At 36.9% G+C, this 21761-nt stretch overlaps 1 protein-coding gene across 3 annotated transcripts in view; it reads right to left on the bottom strand.

Moving 5' to 3' along the window:
* The window catches only part of LOC149776773 (uncharacterized), a 154382-nt gene that overhangs the window by 42674 nt on the left and 89947 nt on the right, over nt 1-21761 (bottom strand). For 2 of the 3 annotated variants that reach the window (XM_089941448.1, XM_089941449.1), the window contains exon 2: nt 4506-4760. In XM_089941448.1, coding sequence (XP_089797574.1) covers nt 4506-4760 — 255 coding nt within the window. Of the gene's footprint in view, nt 1-4505; nt 4761-9070; nt 9216-21761 lie in introns of those variants that run through there. The other variant, XM_089941450.1, reaches the window with a different exon arrangement.

Genomic DNA, 21761 nt, shown 5'->3' with positions numbered 1-21761 from the left:
TATAAAAACAAAGGCATATGGACAGCGTTCTTTTACATTTCAGGGCCTAGCAACGTGGAATTAATTGCCCACTGAACTTAGACACAAAGACACAGTGATCACATTCAAGAGGGCTCTCAAAACTCACTTATTTCGACTGCAAGAACAAACTTAAAGACCTAATAATGTTTCCTAACTTAAATATTCTCAGCATGTTTTTTTTTTTGTTAATGTTTTCTAATTTCATGGTGTTTGTTTTTGTAATCATATCATTATATGTATTTTATCTTATAGGTGTTGTCTAATGTCCTCATTATTATTATCATTTCCAAGGATATTAAGATACCAGAAGCAAATGTCGCAAATAATTTTTCCTTTAATCAAATCAGGATCCCACACTAACCAGACTAGCAATTACATACATGATTCTACTTCCTTACAAGTACCACACAATACACCCAACACTTGATACACAGCATTATTTGTATATAGAATTACTAAATACCTCCAGGTGAAAGTATCTCAAGATGTAGTACGCGGGGTCCAATTTAAAAAGTTGCCGAAGCTACCATCATTTTTATTAAATACGGTTCAGTATGAACACTGTACCAACTAAATAGCTTACTTGCCTGAGAGCTCTCTATCTAATGCCGATTTTCCACTATGAAAAAGTAATTGCTGACAGACATTAAATCTTTTAAGGTTTGCTTAAATAGTAAAATTGTTTTTAGATGACTAGCAGAACAACCGCACAATACAGGACTGCCCGATACCGCTTGAAACATCACCAAACACAACAAAAGGGACAGCCAGATGACGGATGAAACAGCACTAAACGCAATACAAGGGGCAGCCAGATGACGCTTGAAACAGCTCAGACAGGAAAACTAATTCAGTGTCACTTCTCAGACCACAATGTCCTGGAGATCAAAAGCCACGGGAGGTGGTCAAAACTCTGAGGAAGCGATAGCTATAAATTTCATTAAAAGGTTGGTAAAAGACAACTCCAACGAGAACAATGACAACAACAACAACATATTCACTGACAATAATAATAATAATAATAAAGAAGAATAAGAAGAGAAAGAAGATGACTTTAGATGCGTTCCTTTGTTTGAGGAGACTCCAGGAATGCCATCATCAAAATAATGGCAGAAAAATGGTCCCATTTTTCATGATGTTACTAAAATAATAAGGCCTCCATGAGTTCAAAATTGGTCTTTATGTATTATAGTCTAGGTTGATAACTTTACTTTAATGCGTTAACTCATATGACATTAATTATGTTTATGCAATGTTTCGCGAAGACAGTCTGACCTGCCGCCCTAGCCTATCATTAGGTTACCAAACAACCTCCCTGCACATGCTTACATAACTGGCTATCACTTCTTTCCGCTAACTCGTGTCTGACATCGTAAGAATTAATTATTGTTAGCTAAGATCTGGAGCTATTCAATTCACACCGTGATTCAGGGTCTGTTTATTATATCTTTCAAATGAGATACACATCACTTTAATCAGAGAAATTATTCGATGCATTTGGCCGTTATTCGATTTATCTGAAACTACAAATTATGCCTCTGTTAATGATACGTCCTACAAACTACGACCAAAGATAAAAAAAGTATTGTATATTTTAGTTTGAAATTCGGCTCATATTGCACAAAACACCTGGGGTTTTATATTTATTTGGTATTTTATTTATTTTATCAGTGGGTGTGGATAAGCTAAAACGTGAGCCGATCTTCAGAGGCACAGACAAGTATTATATTTTCACTGTTTCATATGCTAATAATCATTCCTGCATATTCAAGAAAAAAAGTTAAATCTCAGTTTTGGTCCTGGAAGTAACCGTCATTTAATAAGACGATGAGGTCACAAGTCATAAGGTACCAGAAAGAACCTTTCGAGAAACGTGAAAACCAGACGGCTCATCAAAGTTAAATTAATGTGCATCATTCTTATCAGATTATGTTTGGTTTTTGTTTTTGTTGTGTTTTTTTTTTTTTTTTTTGTTTGTTTCTCTGTTGTTTTCGGTTTCTTTCCAAAGATTTAAAATAATATTATTCACGTTGTAGTAGAACGTGTTTTAAGAATTTGGTGTATTTTTTGGTTCTCCTGACAGTCATTTGCCATTCTGCTTCTAAAATGCTCTTGAAGTATAAACCAACCTAAAATAAATTCTGTAATATGCCCCTAAATACGTGTAAATTTACTGATATTTTCCTCTTTTTACAGATATTTTATTTTTCGATGAAGCGAAACGCTCAGATATATATATATATATATATATATATATATATATATATATATATATATATATATATGTATGTGTGTGTGTGTGTGTGTGTGTGTTTTCTATACTTTCAAATAAAAATATTATTGTTTTGGGTTTATCTGAATGTATCAGTACAAGAGAGATTGTGCATGAATGCCAGGATAACTGGTGGAGGTAGAACCCGGAGATAATCCGGTAAGAACCTGCGACACACAAAAGCCAACTGGTAAGCGTTTTCATATACCCATTTTGGCTGAGCCCGATGCTCAAACCCACGCGGACAGGCGTGGCGTGGTAGTTAATCGGTAACGGCGAGCTCTTTAGACCACTCGCCTCCCCGGGCCCCTAATTGATTTGACCTACAATGATAGAAAAGACACAGGTGTGTTGTAAAGTGTGCCAATGTCTTTTTATCGTAACTATACTGAACTGATCTCTTCCCCCCTCATAACAGCTAATGATCACTCGCCGTCCTAATTCGGAATTTTTATAATTCATATTTATTTTTTTGGCATTGCAATATAAGTCTTTGGATGTAGGTCTATTTCGATTTCATTGTTTTCTATCCATTAGAGCTATATTTACTGAATATTCAGCACTGGTGTCTGATTGAAAGGGCGAAAATCACTATTGGTCTCTGATAGTCATACGCGTTGAACGTTTCCATTGCCATTTGTATTTAGCTGTAGCTAGAAGTACTTAGTGAATGCGACACGTGTTGAGCATGTAAAGAAGCGGTGACGTTTAACTTAATGCCTGTCAAGAACCTGAATATTTGTCGGTATCAACAACGTTGAACTAATAACACTATTTGAAACGTTGGCAATCAAACATATTTAATCATCTTTATTCGAAATAGCGAGCTAGTTGTAAAATAAAGAATATCTCTTTCTACGCACCTTATAAATAAAGTAAATGCCGACAGACTACGAGATTTCGTTTTCGACCACCAATCATAAGACAGCTTCACTATCTTCAAAAGAATATGCTTGCTACTAAAAATCGAACGTTTATCCACACACACAAACACATACACACACACACACACTTTATGATATATATTAAATCAATTTGATTGTATTTGTTCATTCTAAGAGCCAAAATTTCGTGACACCAATAAACTGCCTACCTCGGATTCCATGTATGTTTTAAGGCATCGTTCATCTTCATGTTTTATTACACAATAAAGTTTGGTTAAAACTGTTCAACAGAGTTATTTGAACAGATTTTGTGACATAAATGAAGAAAAAAATGGCTTGCTACATTTTCTCACAAGTCACTCCCATTATCGATAAGACATTTAAATCATAAAATTATAACTTTGCTAATCAAAATGACTAAAATTTACTGTGCAAAGAAATCAAATAAAATTTTGAATATTTGTAATGGTGCAAATTTTGTAGATAGTTTCACAGTACGTACTTTCTTGGTCAGCGTAACATGAAACTATTAAGACTGACATATGGGCTGGGATCGCATCAAAATTGCTAACTGCACGGGATGGGATATGCCCTGTTCGGGGCATGCAATGAATGCTAGAGTCCGCTCGAAAACCGTAAAAAAGAAGGAAGAGAGCAATAGCTGCGTTAGGTAAATAGCGGAAAATGACGGAGATGAGATAACACAAAGCGAAAATTGTGGAAAATCTGGGCCATTTGCAACAGGTGTCATAGCGTAATATTTTCTAGAATATTTATAAAGGCAGATTTGGAATAATTATTCTGACTTCGACGGGAGTGTTAAAATTGTTTGACGATTAGAGAAATAATTTATATTGGCTAAATGAAACAAGCGATGGGTGGGGGTCCCAAACATAATTCAAGGTTTAAGGAACTTCTGCCACGAAATTAAACAGTCCAATTTTCTGAGACAAATCTGAATTTAGCTACGAGAAATAACACTTATTTATCCTTTAATTGTCCAAGTATACCGCCGATGTGTGTGTGGGGGGGGGGGGGGGGAGGGTGTGAGGGAATCCGTTGAAACTTATTCAGCAGTATTCGCAAAAAACCGTTTTGAGTCTTTGAGATACTCAGTGACCCACTCAAATTGATTATACATTTCGGGATATTAGAGCCTTCAAGCTATCGAACAATATTTATTACTTAATCTTCTGGGTGAAGTTGTACTACAGACAGAGTGAGTTTTTGTGTGCCACATGATATGTTACCTGTTCTAAGTAGCTATTAAACATGGTTATAACAGCCGGAAGAAACTAGCAAAGATGCAAATAAGTTAGTGTACTTACCAGCTTTGCACTGAAATGAAACAAGGACATTTCGATTTGGATAATCTTTGCAGTAATAATGGAGCTGCCTCCTTAAACCTATTCTGGCACATGAACGCAGTCCATTGCATAGACTTGAGATTCGATCTCGTTCTCCACATGAGTAGTTATATGGCATACAGCGGACATCTTCGATATGTAGCACTTGACCTTCTTCACAATACAGTTCCTGTCCACTTTGTTGACATGCGTTCGTATATGAAATGGGGCTGTCTTCTGATATATAAAAAAAACAAGAAGAAAAAAAATCAATTGTGATGCTGCCGTTACTGCGTAATCGTAAAACAAGAGGTGTGTAAATAAGCTTGAAAAAAAATTAGAAAATTAGTTGAACAAGAATTTAAAATGAACTTTTCATTACAATCTTAATATTATTATTGTATACGTTCTATCACATTTTCCGAATAGTCATATTCTTTTTCTCATGTATCATTCGGTTGCTGACATTACTCTTAATACATGCCTTACAACCTGACTACAGTTATTAGACGATTTTGTAACTTTTATATAAATAGTCTGTCAGATCCTAATGGCATCGAATGTGACTGTCTCTCTTAACATGACAGCCTCAAAGACTAATCTCACTTTGTCGACAAAATGTTTGATTTACCAGTATGCTTTTGTTGGTGATGGTGGTTGCGTAATGATGTTTCATCACATGATTATCTATATATGTTGGCGAGAATATTATTTGGATATCCAGGGAAACCCCGGGAAGAACCAACGACCCACGGGAAGCTACTGGCTTGCTGCCGCACATATCACATCGGTTACCCTTGTGTAAGGTAGATCCAATTGCAAACTGCATGAACCCAGATCTACCATCGAAATATGCACAGACAGATGTGTATCTATGCATTAAGCTACGGGTCAGTATAACAAACTACACTGACTCTGACCTACTGCTGCATTATTAGCCGGCAGATCAAGATTCCATGCTGTATTTTGTTGGACCAAACATATAAGCGAGTACATACCGGTACTCCAAACATCCAAGGGAAATTACTCCAAGCAGGTTCATAATATAGAACACAAGCTCAGATAAACAACTTAATTATAAATCATTGCAATAAGGTTAAAGAGACCGCATGGATATACATAGCGTGCTCGTAAAGGAGGGCACCTTTAGTCGACTCGTTCACACGGGGCATGAAGACTGTTCTTAATATTAGATCATTATCAAAATTGAAAATGTAAGCTATACGAGTATGTAAGCATATGGTGGTAAACCTTATCAAATATCTTATTTGCGCTGTCCTAGTATTTTATTGATCATTAACGTTATTTTCTCCATTCAAACACAAAGGACTATTTTTTCTCTTCCATACCGTTTGTGATACGTATTCTATATCAGCAAATGTTGTGTCTAAAACACCTTTGTATAATACATGAACTAAAATTTACATTGGTTCATTTTCTCTTACAGCATTTCTTTTGCAGTATAAATTCAGCCTCAGCTATTTCAAAATACTTAGTTCGGTTCACGCACTGCTGTACATACAAAGTGCCGACAGTGAGAAATCTGAATTAACCAAAGATGAATTGACCAAATCCGGGTTACTTCTAGCCCAAATTATTTATGTATAGTAACATTACAGAACAATTTTGTCTTGAAGGACTCCACTTTAAAGCAGCAGTCTTATGCAGTAAATGTGGTCAGGAAGAGTCATCGAATTTTGGCCCAACGGGTCTGCCCCATAAGGATTAACCATCGGCAGGTCGGAGGGAGCAGACCACGTGATGCCGTTCCTCCGCAATTGGTCGGGAGCTGACGAATCTGAAACACCTTGTAGACATCGACTGAACGCCACGTGATAAATAATATCATACGTTCCATTCTTAAATAATTTAATTAAATGTCAATGTATGTTTGGGACTCTAATTTAATGTCAGTATATGACTAAAATATCAATCAAATACCAATCATACATGATGAACTATACATGAATGGTATATCTGACGTACGTATTCATGGATCATATATCAATCATACATGTTGATGAACTATATATGAATTATATATCTGACATATGTATTCATGGATTATACATGATGATGAACTATATATGAATGGTATATCTGACATACGTATTCATGGATCATACATGTTGATGAACTATATATGAATGATATATCTGACATACGTATTCATGGATCATACATGTTGATGAACTATATATGAATGATATATCTGACATACGTATTCATGGATCATACATGTTGATGAACTATATATGAATGGTATATCTGACATACTTATTAATGGATCATACATTTTGATGAACTATATATGAATGTTTTATCTGACATACGTATTCATGGATCATACATGTTGATGAACTATATATGAATGATATATCTGACATACGTATTCATGGATCATACATGTTGATGAACTATATATGAATGATATATCTGACATACGTATTCATGGATCATACATGTTGATGAACTATATATGAATGGTATATCTGACATACGTATTCATGGATCATACATGTTGATGAACTATATATGAATGGTATATGTAACATACGTATTCATGGATCATACATGTTAATGAACTATATATGAATGATATATCTGACATACGTATTCATGGATCATACATGTTGATGAACTATATATGAATGATATATCTGACATATATATATTCATGGATCATACATGTTGATGAACTATATATGAATGATATATCTGACATATATATATTCATGGATCATACATGTTGATGAACTATATAGAAATTATATATCTGACATACTTATTCATGGATCATATATAAATCATGCTTGTTTATAAATTTCATACTTTTGTTGCATTGTGTCCATAGATCCACATGTCAGTAATGCTTTTATGCATCCACTTAATAATTATGTATGGTGACAGATCCATAAGGTGATAATATCTGTTGACATACAGGATCATTTATATTTTTCTGCTGAAATGTCACGCTTTGGTCGATTCCATTTAGAAACGATATCGTTTTCTTATATCCGTTATTGTACGTTGCCTGCATAATTTTGTCGTGTCCATAGTTATACTTTATCTGCATAATGTAAGGTGTCAGATTCCTTCATAATTCATATAAATTATAAATGAACATTCCATTCACGAAATTGTCTTTTGCGTTTTCGCTAGATCCAATCCTAATAAATTAAGTATTGATAACATACGGATTGGTTTGATAATGGCAATGTGATGAGCCACTGCAACTACGACTAAATGTAAGTTTTCTTGCTATCTAAGGAACATATAAAGGTTCACCACAGACAAATATGCGAGATAATTTCATTGTCATCAATATTCGTCGTCGATATTTCACTGAATCATCCATTACTTCTTAAGCCTTTCGAAATAGTTAGGTCAGAATCTGGGATAGATTGTAAGACATTGCTCGCTTTATGGATGTTACGAGCTGCCAATCCGGAAATTGGCGTCCGAAATCCATCAAGATAGAACAATAAATTTCTCAGCCGGTTACTCACAGCGGCACTTTAAGTTTATTCTTGGCATTGCGTCTCCAGATTTATACGACGATTAGAATTCCGGCCATGATTAGATTTATTTTGATTATAAATACGCCTCTGGTTGTAAATCAGTCAAACCTAATCCTAACTGAGCAAAATAAGGTATGTGTATTGAAAGTAAGTATTTGACCGTTCCTCAGAGGGATTTCGGACGCATATAATACACTCTAATTGGCGGTTTATACCATGCTGATTGACCAAAGGGAGAAGAACGATAAATATATTTTGTTATATTTTTTATTTTCTTTCCAGTTTTTAAAACTTGTTATGTTACTTTGAATACTCATTGAAACTAATATTTCGTCCTCAATTTGCAAAATATCGATGGAATTCGAAATTCCAACTGAAGATCACACTAGACAATGCAGCCTAAAATATGCAATTCTCTGTGAATACAAGTGATATAGACAAATCTTTGAATTTGTATCTCTATTTATATGGCCCCACGTCATTAGGTCCACACAAGAACTGCGCTAGACGCATGCAATAGCAGTTCATTCCATGATTGTTACCTAGTTGCATAGGTATATCAGCCATGTTTCTTCTCATTTATTCAGTGTCCGAGATAAAACACACGTGACAATATAACCATACCTATCAATTATCGAAAAGTAAATCTGATAAAGACGAAGGAAGTTTGGTCGGTATTAATACCTTATTTCTTACTTAAAACAGCTTATTATATCATTGACTATTTTGATGAATATTGCTGAAATTTACTTTTATTCGCAGGCTCAAGAACCAAACTGAATACAATCCCATCAATTTTCACGTTATTTTACTTTTATGCATTATTATTCATTAATAATATTATGACTATATCGTCTCAAACTTAGTAACAGAAAAAGTAAAACCAATAAGTATTATAAAATTTAACAAATGGTTTAATTATCCGAGATACAAAGCGAAAAATTAAGAGGAAGTTACAGTATTGCGAATTAAATACAAATGTAGAATATTCCGAATGACTTTTAAGTCTAGAATGTGATGACGTACCTGTAGTCATCAATGTGCAGATGCACCAATAGACATGCTGTATCAAAATGCTATAATCCAGACTGTCTTTTAATGAGTTCACAATAATCCTAAAATAGTTATTTAGTCCAAAACATCAAGGAACACATTGTAATTTTAGTGATCAATTTAAATATATAATTCCTATGTAATTACAACTGAACAGAACTAAAAGTAACTCAACACTGATATCAAGTTAGAATGAATACTTGTTTACTTGGTCTTCTTTATATACAGTCACCTGACTTATGACACAACAAAATGCCCTGGAAATTTCTATCAAATTTTGTGAACAAGGTAAGGTCTGTTTACTGCTAGCAAGCCGTCTGGCAAAATTCAGATAGACCTAACACATAACTTATATGGGAACAATCAATGCCCTGTACTCAAATCCAAGTGAGCATTATTTTAAAAAATGACATTAGTCAGGTAGGCCCAAACTCCTGCCTCAATTACCGACAACGAACAAGCACATTATACAAATTAAATATGCATACCACTATGCAAATCCATTATGGCACGCATGTGCAACGTACATGAAAGTCTTATTTCTAATTTATTTAGCTGCATTATCGGTAAAGCGAGATTACCTTGATGTTTTCATTAAATACTTTTGTGGAAGCTTTAAAATGAGAGCTCAAAGGAAATTTATTTTGCACCACATGGGTAGAATTCCAAACCGAATATTTTTGTTGTGTTGAGAACGATTATATTGAAAAAGCTATGTTCATTTCTCTCCTGGAATGATTTCATCCATCGAAAACCAAAAATTAGGTCGCTGTTTAAAGATGTAAATTCCAGTTACTAATAAGACAAAGTTCACACTTTCACATATGCGTGCAATAAGAAATTGTCTGTTATGAAAATTGATCCATGGAAGTACAACGGCATGAACACCCTTCAAATCTTACAGCTACGCTTATTATGATCGACATTGCTTGAAACCAAAAATAGGATCTTGTATTTAATCTTCAATGATTTTCAAGTTAACTTTCTCGCTGAAATCGTAAGATTTCCTCTAAAGATCAGTTTATTCACGTGTTCCCATGCACAACAGTCTATCAGGTGAAATTTTGAATGTTGCTCTCGTTTCCTTTGGAAACCGCATCCAACAAAGTGTATTAAACTGTTTATAATGCTTTCTATTGATAAAGAAGAGAAAGAGGTTTTACGGGTGGACACTATTGTGAACTGGTTGTGTGAATGTGTCTATTTCAAAGAGGATAGGAATATATGTGACTAGATATGTTGTGGAAATGTCAGATTATGTTTCCGATTTAATGCCTTGTAGTCAATATTTTATTATTCCAGGAAGAACTTTCTTACTCTTTTAAACATGTATGAGTTGTCTGTCAGTTCGTCTCGGAAACAGTATTAGAATGTTCGCACAAAACGTATTTGATGCAAAAAAAAAATGTATTTAATGCACATGTGGTTGAGCAACTATATAATACCACATTGCACCTCTGTCTCATTAACTTCGTTATTTCCACTTTTTATACGCATTTTGACAGGTATTTTGTAGGTTTCGACAGTCACTATGCCCGTGTATATATTTGTCCGTCCGTCTGTCCTTTTCTGTGTTATTCTTGCATCCTGAGCTCCGTTTATATCCATTGAAGCAGTGTGATGATATTCATACTAGTAAGAACGATGCTTAAAGAGTTGTAAGCAAACGTGTTAGGCGTACAAAGGTCACATTGTCAGACTGTTTCAACTCGTGCGTAAAAGCAACACCATATACAACAAATGAGGTAGGGGATCATATTGATTATGATGGTTACGGAAAATGATTACTTCGCAAAACTACATGCTTCCTTTATTCTGAATAGGTGGAAAGCAAGAGTTTGAAATGTTGTAATAAACACAATAAGTCTATCAGTAGTATATACAAAATGCCGGTTCTAGCACAGCACATTCCACGCTATCACATACGGGTTCATTTTGGTAAGGAACACCCCTGTTTGGATACACCCAGTTATATGCCAGAACCGGCATCCCTATTTTGGAAAAACGCTGCTGTCACTTTATGTAAAATTAACATTTTTAACATTATAACGCTAAACACTGTTTGAGGTTTTTTTTAATGAATTACGTACCGACTTTTTCTCATGCGCTTTTGTACTAATTATGATGTGTTTCCTCCTCCGCATAATAATACTTGTTTTAACTGCAACTTATGAGGACTCAACATGTCCTCGGTCACTGCTAGACTTTCTGATGCCAGGAACTAATGCTTCTGTTCGTTTGTTTCCTGCGGATAAAATAAATCGACTTCGAGAAAGTAACCGGTACCATCATCTACGTGGAGCAACTCCTCTGTGATTGTTTCAGGGTTCATCCACGAGAAATTTCCAGCCGGTATATGCTGTAGCATTGCCCAGACACAAAGAGTATGAATGTCAAAGTAAATGATGAATATTGATTTCTCGTTAGGATTGTAATCAAGCAGATACTTATTATTGGCTTTTGAGAGAGATGATGCTGATGCCTCCTCGAATTCCTTTTCTCGACAAAATTAAACATGTCGACGTCGCTAAACAAATCTAAGATGAGCAGATTGACTTTCAGTGCGGCATCCCCCGATAAACCTGAAGACGAGTAACGCCAGCATGGATCTAATCCGTAATAATAGAGACACACGTCCTTGAAATTCTCGACGACACCAGCAGATCATGGTCAAGTTTAAATCATTATAATCTCCCATGGTGACCATCCAAAACATATTCCATAATTTTAAAGCATAATCACAATCCGCCTTGGTAATATTAGAATCTGTCAATGAGCTCTAAAACGCATCTTTAGGTGGTAATAACGTCCTATCAAATTTACTTCGATCATTTAAGAACTCGTATAAACTCCTTTGCGAGTCATACACTCTATGCAATCTCCATATCTTTTTTTGGTGTGCTTGAACTGTTCGTGTTTTTGACGAGATCCATCCAACGATGTGGCCAAAAAAACTGAAAACGATTGATGAACCTCAATTTGCCTAACGAGAACAGCATGTATTTCTCCATATTGTTAGGAATGCACTTAACTTTCTGCGAAACTTAGCAAAAATATTCGATGATCGTATTCTCGCAAATTATGCATCAATACCGGAATAAAATAAGTTGTTGTTTTGGGTTTTTTTTTGATAATGCAAATTACAAGCAATATGAGCAGCTCATTTGTATTGCCGGTATAATGACAATGAGTTTTCACCCGATTCCTTCCCAACATTTTTTTGCAGATCGAACTGTCCACAACACTATCGAAATCGGTTTGGTTTTGCTTGCTAAAAGTCATTGGAGCCGTTAGTATGAATTCTATTTGGTCTACATCTGCCAGTAAATGCCGCACGATCTTTTGCACCGTACTTTCCAACTCCATTGATTATACAAATATTTGTTTTCTTTAGTTGTTAGTTAACTTAAATAACATATGAAATGTATAATGAACTAAGCAAGGTTCGTTCCTCGTAATCTTCCTAATATGAAATACAATAGTAGTGGCCAAGTTCACCGAATCAGTCGATGAGCATCTGCTGAAATGCATGCTGGAAGTTATAACGCTGGCGAATAGCGATTTGAAATACGTACTCGACCTTACTTTGTCCGATCAGTCCAATTCCGAGCCGGAACGTCCCGTCAACGATGCCCATCAGCGGTCGATGCAGCGATATAAGCAGCAATACCGCATCCGAAATAAACTCAAACACTTTAATTTGACATCGCCATAACGAGAGCAATTTTACAGTTTACTCGCCTGTATCACATACACTCCGCTACAAGACCGAATAAAGTTTATGAAATGCCGGACCGTCTTAGGTAAAAACGGTTCAGCAGCCCACGATAAATTTAGTCTGCTGCGTTGGCTCATCGGCGTTATCGCATTATGAGCTCAGAGTTGTCTAAGACTTGAGTCTTCAGGGACGCAGTGGATTACACGATTTAAATTATCAGTATTAGCCAAACCACTTGACGAGTGATTTTTATTTCCATTGAACAAAATAAGTTTCTCCATCCTTTAAATTTCCTGGTCCATCTTTCGCAGTTCCTATTTGTAAAAAAAAAAAAAATAGATAGGTTATCCTGCTGAATCCTTCAGCGTGTAGGTGACAGGGGAATCTTTTTTAACTTTAACGAGCACAAATACTTATTCGGTCCAGTCATTTTTCCAAAATGTACTGTTTTGCCTGTTGATTCTCATTCGGTTCCCGACGTAAATTTTGTGGAATCTAAAAATAGCGCGTCTCTCAATCACGTTTCTGCCCATTTTGCCAGGCTTCCGTAGAGTTCATTGTAATGCTACGTGTGATTGTACTCGTTCTCTAAACAGTGGTTAGTGTAATTGTTGTTAAACCTTTTCCACATGCAATTTTTTAAAGTTCTGTTCAAAAGCTTGATCACTATGGCTTTACCTTCATTTTGTGTGCTCTACAGCGTTATGTTATTTTCCAAGCCATTCCGAGATGGTCTAGCTCTAAATTTGACTAACATTATCAACCCATATTTTCTCTTTTTTTCTCTTTGGTATTGACAGCGATACGGATCGAATATCCTTTTGCATTTTTTTACGGAATGACTCAAGCGAAGTTGTTAAACACATTGATGATTGCAAAGGATACTCTGACTACATCGTTAAGAGTGCTGTAATCTCTCATGTAAATTAAGTCCTGGGACCGAATATCATCTACCCGTACAACAATCACCTTATGCCAAGGAAATGTTTTGTACTGGTTTGTAAAGTTTTTCAGCAACTCCTTGCACTAAGCCGCGTCTGATTCGCTCTCTCAAATTTCGATAAGTTCGCTTAACATCGCCTCGTCTTATCTGGCTTCATCGTTTGGATGCTGTCTGTGACAAATATACGTGCCTCATCGCTTTCACACCAATACCGTTATAAGGTTCTTGATCAGAAAGCAGTTCGTCGTTGTCATGGAGTTGCTAATCCAGATGATTCCACTGGTCCGTATATTGGTGTCTGTGTAAAGTACATTCTCCTTTAGGTTTTTGGAGATTTTCGATCGGTTTGTGAATATCGATATAGTGTGATAAACTGTTCCAGCTTGGAGGGCTGTGCTGCAGACAACCTGAGTACGTGCCACCTTTTAGATGTAGCTCGTTTGGCGAGTCCAGCGATCTGCTTTGCCGTTAGCATGAATTTTTCAGGACCGTGTGGAACAGAGGGTACTGCAACTGCATCTTGGTTAAATATTTTTTCTCTTGCGATGCTGACAAAAATGTAATACTGCTGAGATTTATGGCATTAGTTATTTATATGGATGCGATTATTTATGATTTCTGCGTTTGGAATTTCTGCCACGGCTGGCAACGCCACTCGCAAACTTATTTCCACCCTACCCAGCAGCTCTGCTGCCGCTTTTCTTCGCTTGTTCTGCCGCTTCCGAAGATTCTTCTGCTGAAACTGCCGTTACTATCGGTAATAACACCGAAGATACAATTTTATGACCGAGGCTCTTGATCACAGGTAGGATTGCCCAAGCAATACCACTATCTAAAGTTCACGCATTTCTACGGGCACCGCCCTCAGTCGAGTGAGTCTTAAGACTCTGCGAGTACGCGGACCGATTTTGTGTTTAGAGCGGAGATCACGTTTTCTTCGTCGTTTGGTATGTCTGGGCATGTTGTACAGAACACATGACAAAAATGGAAACGCTAGCGTTTCTGGAAATGAAAAGCATTCCCACAACTGTCCTGCTTATGATCATCTTTCTGGACCAACCACGTTGTGTCTGAAGCTGTCACATGATAGAGGTCTCCGAAACAGCTGTATAAATGCTTTACATTTCCACTATTACACCAGAATATACACGTTTCCGTTGAGAACATTCAGCGTCATCAACCTATCAGAGGAGGGGAAAGATATCGAAATGAAAAACAGGGTAGATGAAAAATAGGGTAGGGTAAAATTTGCCTGCCCGTGTCAGTGTTCTGGTGTTCTTACATGCCTTCCATGAGCAACATCTACAGCAGGGTGTAATTTATATTAGTGATATCGTAATTGCATTCAAGTTCTCACTCGAGGCACTGCCTCGAATTAATGTTGGCATGAATGTGGCTTACCAAGAAGTTATCCAAAATAGTTTGTTTCTTTTCCGATTCACACGCCATATTAATAGCTGTAAATCCACAAACACGTGCCTGGGACGTTCACGGCCTGCATTGGTGGCCACTCGCCACGTGTTTGTCACCTGAGCCACCGTGAGCTGATGCATGAAAATTTGGTTTTGATCAAAAGGTTTTCGTGATGCTAGGTAATATTGATTTCGATTTCGAGCGTGTACGCAACCGTGAAGATGATTTTTGGGATCCATAAAGATAACCAACTGAAAATGAATTGACTGTATGGAACTGAAGCGGCTTTATGCATGGACTGTGTAGGAAAATCTCGCTGGGGCACTAAAATAGGTTTGACGTCTCTAAAGACGGTAGCAATAACTATGAACACGCTAAAAATCGAGCTCAGCGGTGACAGCATGCATATTGGGCGATGGCATCCATCAAAGCTCGACCAGAGGCAAATCCAAGATTATTTTCAGCCCACCTTTCAACAGAACACCGTAATTGCTTACACTATTAGTACTGACAGTATATCCAGCAGTGCTTGCATTTCAAGCAGATCCGGCACTTCTCTCCTGATACTATAATACCTGCTCGGATGTGCCGAGCGATTAACTGTCACTTTTTTTCGATAGCGCGCTTGACTTCCGTTGGCAGTGCAAGCGACATTGAAGGTGTGTTTACTCGCTATTTTTACGCTACGTCTGTGCCTACTGAGAAGCCACGTCGGTAGCTCCTGATTGTACATCTTACTGCACTTTTTGGTTGCATGGGTTGAAAACATGCTCGATACATCTTTACGTTGGATATGCGCTTACCAAACGTGTCTGTGACATGTTTACATGTCTCGTTTACATAATGTGCTTAGTGCGCTTGACGCACCCACATAGCATATTGGAGATACATTCGTGTTACCTAAAAGTTTCAAAGACGCAAGCATCTTAAGTCGCTTCTCTGCACAAATGCAGGTAAACCGAGATTATCTTGTTGTTGTTGTAAGCCATAGCGTGATTTCGGAAATTGCATAAGTATTCGTGACTTGGTTTTAAATGAACGAATTCGGCCACAATTGATTCAACGACCAGGGACACACCTTAATCGCTCTGGAATAAATCACGTTGAATGTAGAACCCAACGAAAACAGGACCATGAACGATTAAATAATTAATGTAGAAACTCTGACCTTTGTAATTTTACCCGGAAACTCCCCTTCATAAACGCCATTGGCAGTAAAAAACCTACAAGAAAAACGGAGCAGAGACCCCGACGTGCGCTGCAAATTAAAATCAACCGAGTAATTTCCGGCAAGGGTGAGTATGTTAGGCAACGTCAAGTAATTCAGCTAAATTATAATGTTAGATGCATCTTGGCCGTTAGCGGTCTTGAGCCGAGCAAATATCGGTGATGTTATAACCCCCTTGGTGACATCTTGATGGATTGCATGAAGGCACCGAACAATGTTCGATGAGGTAATAAATTAAGTTATTTTTCTCAGTGAAATTAAAAAAGGAATTCCAAATTACAGCCGAGTTGTATCGGCAGATTGTACTTAATGGTCGAACTCGAATAATGTTATTGAGATAACGGTGTTAAATCATCGAGAGACATGTCTTTTACAAAATTATACAAAATAAGTTAACTTCGTCATTTCATCAAATCCCGATACATCTGCCACAAGTCGCGCGTTAGTAATTTCTGAGTTAGTACATGTCTTAGAATGTCCATGATCGATTTCTACTGGTATTAGTGGATCTCAGCACCAGCCGCTCCGCTGCTAACTGTGCCGCCACCACAGATGGTGGCACTACCACCGGCTTATTCACCGTGGATCCCCGACCTTGTAACACTGCCACTTCCGGTCCCCATGCTTTTCTTTCTTACCTTTGATCTGATACCGTAACTGCTAAAAGTCTTGTTTACTTTGCTGACAAATGCTGAATTGCAATAACGTATGGTTTAAGGTATTTTTCTTTTAACCATTTCATATTAATTGCAAATATCTGAGATCTACTCTCGTAAAAAAAAGCTATATCATCCTGGTTTAGCTGTTTGCGCTATGGAATCGTGGTCGCTCTAATCCCCGTTTCCAGTATTTGTGGAAATGACAGGACGTTTCGTCGGGAAACAAACAGATATGTGACTGTCTTTAATGTTTTCAACGACAGAGAATTTGCTCAATTAGCAATAATTATCGAGGAAATTGTTCAAACGATCATACTTGAACCTCATTATGGTGTTGGTGATGTCAGCATAAGAGCGGCGTTTATTAAACGTCGTAAATGCGCATTAAATGAAGATTATGAAGCGCGTAAAAATAGATAATAATTGCATGGATAAAGTGGTAGCTAAACAAATCACGCAATACAAAATGACGCGGCCTCGTCGACAAAAGATCCGAGTGGGGGTGATGATGCAGACCCAGCTGAGTGGAAAACACAAAAAATCGCCCAAGCTTATTACATTCTAGTTTTACAATCATTAGCCAAATCAGTGCATCTGAACCAGGTAGCTAAGACTATATATTGATTAGAATCGTTGGGCGTGCAAGAGGGGACGACTGTATATGCACAGTTACTCTCAGAGGTGGTTATAATCTGGGAAAATACTTTCGGTACTGTTTTAACGGCTACATCCGAACGGAGGAAAACATTGAAGATCGAATTAGATGGCAGAAAATATATTACAGAGGTTAATCAAATTCTTGTCCTATCATAACTCATCTTCGAACAATCTACTGGAGTCATATAAACAAACAGAGATCGATACTCGATTTTAATCACGAGGACAAAAGCCTTTCGCCCGAGGACAGGAAAGAATTAGTTTCATTACTGCTATTACCATCGGAATGTGTATGTGTTTTAGCACGCTTACCAGTATGATCGGCGTGTTCTGAGAGAGTTATCCGTAGGGTTGAACTCCGTGGATATGGCCGTCATCGTCTCCGCAGCCAATCCTTTCACGCTTATTTTATTCGGGGTGAGGTTTGGTGTTGCAAGCCATGCTCAAGAAGATCCATCAGAAATTAAAGACCAAATAACATAGTGTTAGATATGCTTTTTTGACTTACGACAAAATTTTAAACAAGATAGATCGTATTTGCGAGAAGGAAGATTCGAGACAGATTGTTCAATTAGAGTTGCGGACGGTGGCCGACATCATATTGTACCTGACTCGGATTTCGTCTGACGGAAACATTTCGTCGGATTAAACGTAACGAAATGAGAATCGAATATGAAATCTTTGGAAAAATCTGGTTTGCATTGCCGTTTGGCGATAAATTGTATCACTCTAGGATTAATCTTTAACTCTTTGGCTGATAGCGGTTTGGAATCTTGCTCGCTCCAATCCCCGGTACCATTATTTGTGGCGATGACAGGACGACCAGGTCTAGAATTAATTTCATCGCCATGGCCACGACGAATGTTTTAACCTGTGGTCACCATCTCTCATTTTAAGACGATTATTACCATTTATTACCCTTCATATGATCCACGACACTTCCTACCGGAAGGGATCTTCGATGAGCCTCAAATACAAAACGATACCGGTAACATGTTGCCATGAGACCATTTCTTGAGACGCTGATCAGCGAGTATCCTATGTAGGTGATGTTAATAGCGAGTATACTTTTTTGTCACACGAATTTCTCCTCGTTCCTTTGCTTCGTAATTGGTAAGCACAGGGTAAACTCTCGTGAATCAGCCGTTGTATACAACACCCTTTCACGCCACGTGTTTAATTATCCGCATTTTGTCGTCAACCTTGATACTGCCAAAATCTATGACAATACGGTAGTTATCGTCGCTGGCTTTCGGATAGTGATACAGTTCCATGAGCTTGACAGGAATGTAAGCCATAATGTTTCGGTCAGGGCAAATCAAATTGATATAGTGGCATTTTAAAATTTGGTACTATTTCGTGTACACGATCACGCCCGTCATTTGATTATGGTGGATTAAAACCAATAATGTTGTGTTTTTTTTTTTTTGACGTCTGCGAGTTTGTATTTATAATATTCTATCTCTTTGACGCTTTATACGAATGTATAGCTTTCATATATGAATGAAATTCAAAACAAATTGAGATTCATACAAAATTTCATCTGTACTTGTAATAATACAGAAACAAGGACGTCAAAGAAAACACTAAATATTTTTAATCTTAATCAGTGTGTGATACGGAAATACCGATTGAACATCCATATTTAAGGCCACGTCAACTATGTAATATTCCATGAATATTTAATAAATTGAGGTTTCGAATCCGAAATTTGTAGCCGGGTGGACAACAATGGTGAAGCGAGTGACACAAAAAATGTGCCGATATTTGTGATGGCATCCAACTCTAGTTATAACTATCTGAATGTTATCATACGTTTATTTTAGTGAATAACTTACAAGAACGATTACAATCATGTAGGCTCCTAAGACAAAGAACGTCGATGTAGATGAAAAACATCAGTTGATTTGTTTCTGATCATGACTGTTTAAAATATTCCCGTGCATAATAAAACGTTTTGGTTTTCCATTTTTTGACCATAGTCAAAATACTTTCATATAGTTGGAAGCCTTCTGACATAAGTAAATAATATACATGCTTACGTTGATCTCATTAAATTACCACAATTGGTTTGCATCGTTTAACTTATTTATACAGCGTTTATCACGTGTCTACACTTTTCGGACATTTTGTCTGCAGAAGGAGCATACGTACTTCAGACAAAAGCATCAATCATGTTGTGATTGGCACTTCCAATACTGTAATCTCTTGAATTCCTTTTAGATGTGTTATCCAATAAATACGTGTCTGAGAAGTAATGAACGTTTCTGAGGGTACCATGCCTAATATGCTTCCAATACTGGTTAACCAGGCATTCAGAATTCAACTTGTCCATTGCACAAAGCAAGCGAAGTTTCAAATATGAAAATAAACAGTCTTGTAGATTACGCTTTAGGCACGACGGAATCTTCAACTACCTGTAAGGTACATTCCTTACTCTATCATTGTTGTTGTTGTTGTTGTTGTTGTAGGGTTTAACGCCATTATTCAGCACAAGAAGGCTATACATGACGGCCAGTATAAATGGTGGAGGAAGAACTCGGGAAAACCCCGGAAAGAACCAACGACCCACGAGAAGCTAATGGCAAGCTTTCTCACATAACCACATTGGCTGAATCCGAGACTCGAACTCACGCAGACATGTGAGATGGCAGTGATCCGTAACGGTTCTCTATCATTGAACAATATTTGTGTGAAACGTCTTGTGACTTTATGTAACGTTCCTGTTTGCTTCGATAATTGGTATTGGAACAGTTTTGTTTGGGAAAAGAAAACCGTAAACTAGGCAAGTAAAGTCTCTATATATTTGCCCCTTTTGCAAATAAACTGCTACCACAACATTGAATGCGACATGATCTAAACCCATATATATATATATATATATATATATATATATATATATATATATATATATATATATATATATATATATATATATATATATATGTAAAGAGAAAGAGAGAGCACCTGACTGATATATGATAATTACAAAAAAGAGTAATTAACCACTATATGTGAAACAAGATAACGGGGTGGGATTTCGGGTTCACAACAGACACCTTTTGATGGTGATACAAGTACAATGTTTAATAAGAAACGACTGGATTGAGCAATTGATTATGATTAATATGTGCGTATATATGATCCAAATATTGGATCAATTAACGTAAAACGCACGGACTTAATAATAAAAATAAAAATAAATGACCTTACTCAGTACAAGAACAAGGGGTGAATCATTGATTTCACAGAGAAAAGATCGATGAGCTTTACTCAAATAGTAAAACAAATTTAGTATTTTACTCATAGTAAAATGTATTGACTCAAATAGCGAAATTATGTAAACAAAAAGGGACATATATACAAATTCTCTAAACAGTCCCAAGAACACACTGGGTTTTACAACCCCCAAAAATTAGTACACGGCTAAAATATTGCATGTATGGAGTTACACACTCCGTCACCAGCACACTCGGCTACCAGTCACACTGGCCAATCAAACCGTCAGTATTTCAGGTTGGTCAATCAAGCAATCAGCGCCCACCAATCTGTGTCAGCAACTCCCGATCACCTGCTACTCGACCAGCACCACCGTTTTTGCAGCTCTACGGCTGCTATGGTTCAGCTTCACAGCTGATATGGTCGACTTAGATGTTTATCTATACAGCTGGCACCACCTGGACTCCGATCATTCCTATAATTTTGTGATCACTCGGGTCAGCTGAAAATACATCTAACACCGTATACTATGCATGATACGGGCATAGACGATAAAACGTAATGACGTTATACAGATTACGTTATCGGCACAATTACAAAACAACAAACAGGTTCAAAGCAAACCTAAACGTGCCTAGCAAGACTCTTACGGTACTAAACGTTTCTTAAATATGCAGCTTTATTTTTATATTGCTAATATAAATCCCTTGCTAAGTCACAAACAAGAATATAAAATATTTGTCATTATACTATGTAAACCGAAGCATAAAGCAAACATAAAACATAAAGGAGGTAGTTTGATAGTTATAGCTTATACACAAGAAATT

The sequence above is a fragment of the Sinohyriopsis cumingii genome, chromosome 18 (assembly GCF_028554795.1).
Source record: "Sinohyriopsis cumingii isolate HCF-2022 chromosome 18, ASM2855479v2, whole genome shotgun sequence".
Classification (NCBI taxonomy): Eukaryota; Metazoa; Mollusca; class Bivalvia; order Unionida; family Unionidae; genus Sinohyriopsis; species Sinohyriopsis cumingii.
Note: the sequence above shows the minus strand (reverse complement) of the source record. Positions and strands in the feature narration are given on the sequence as shown.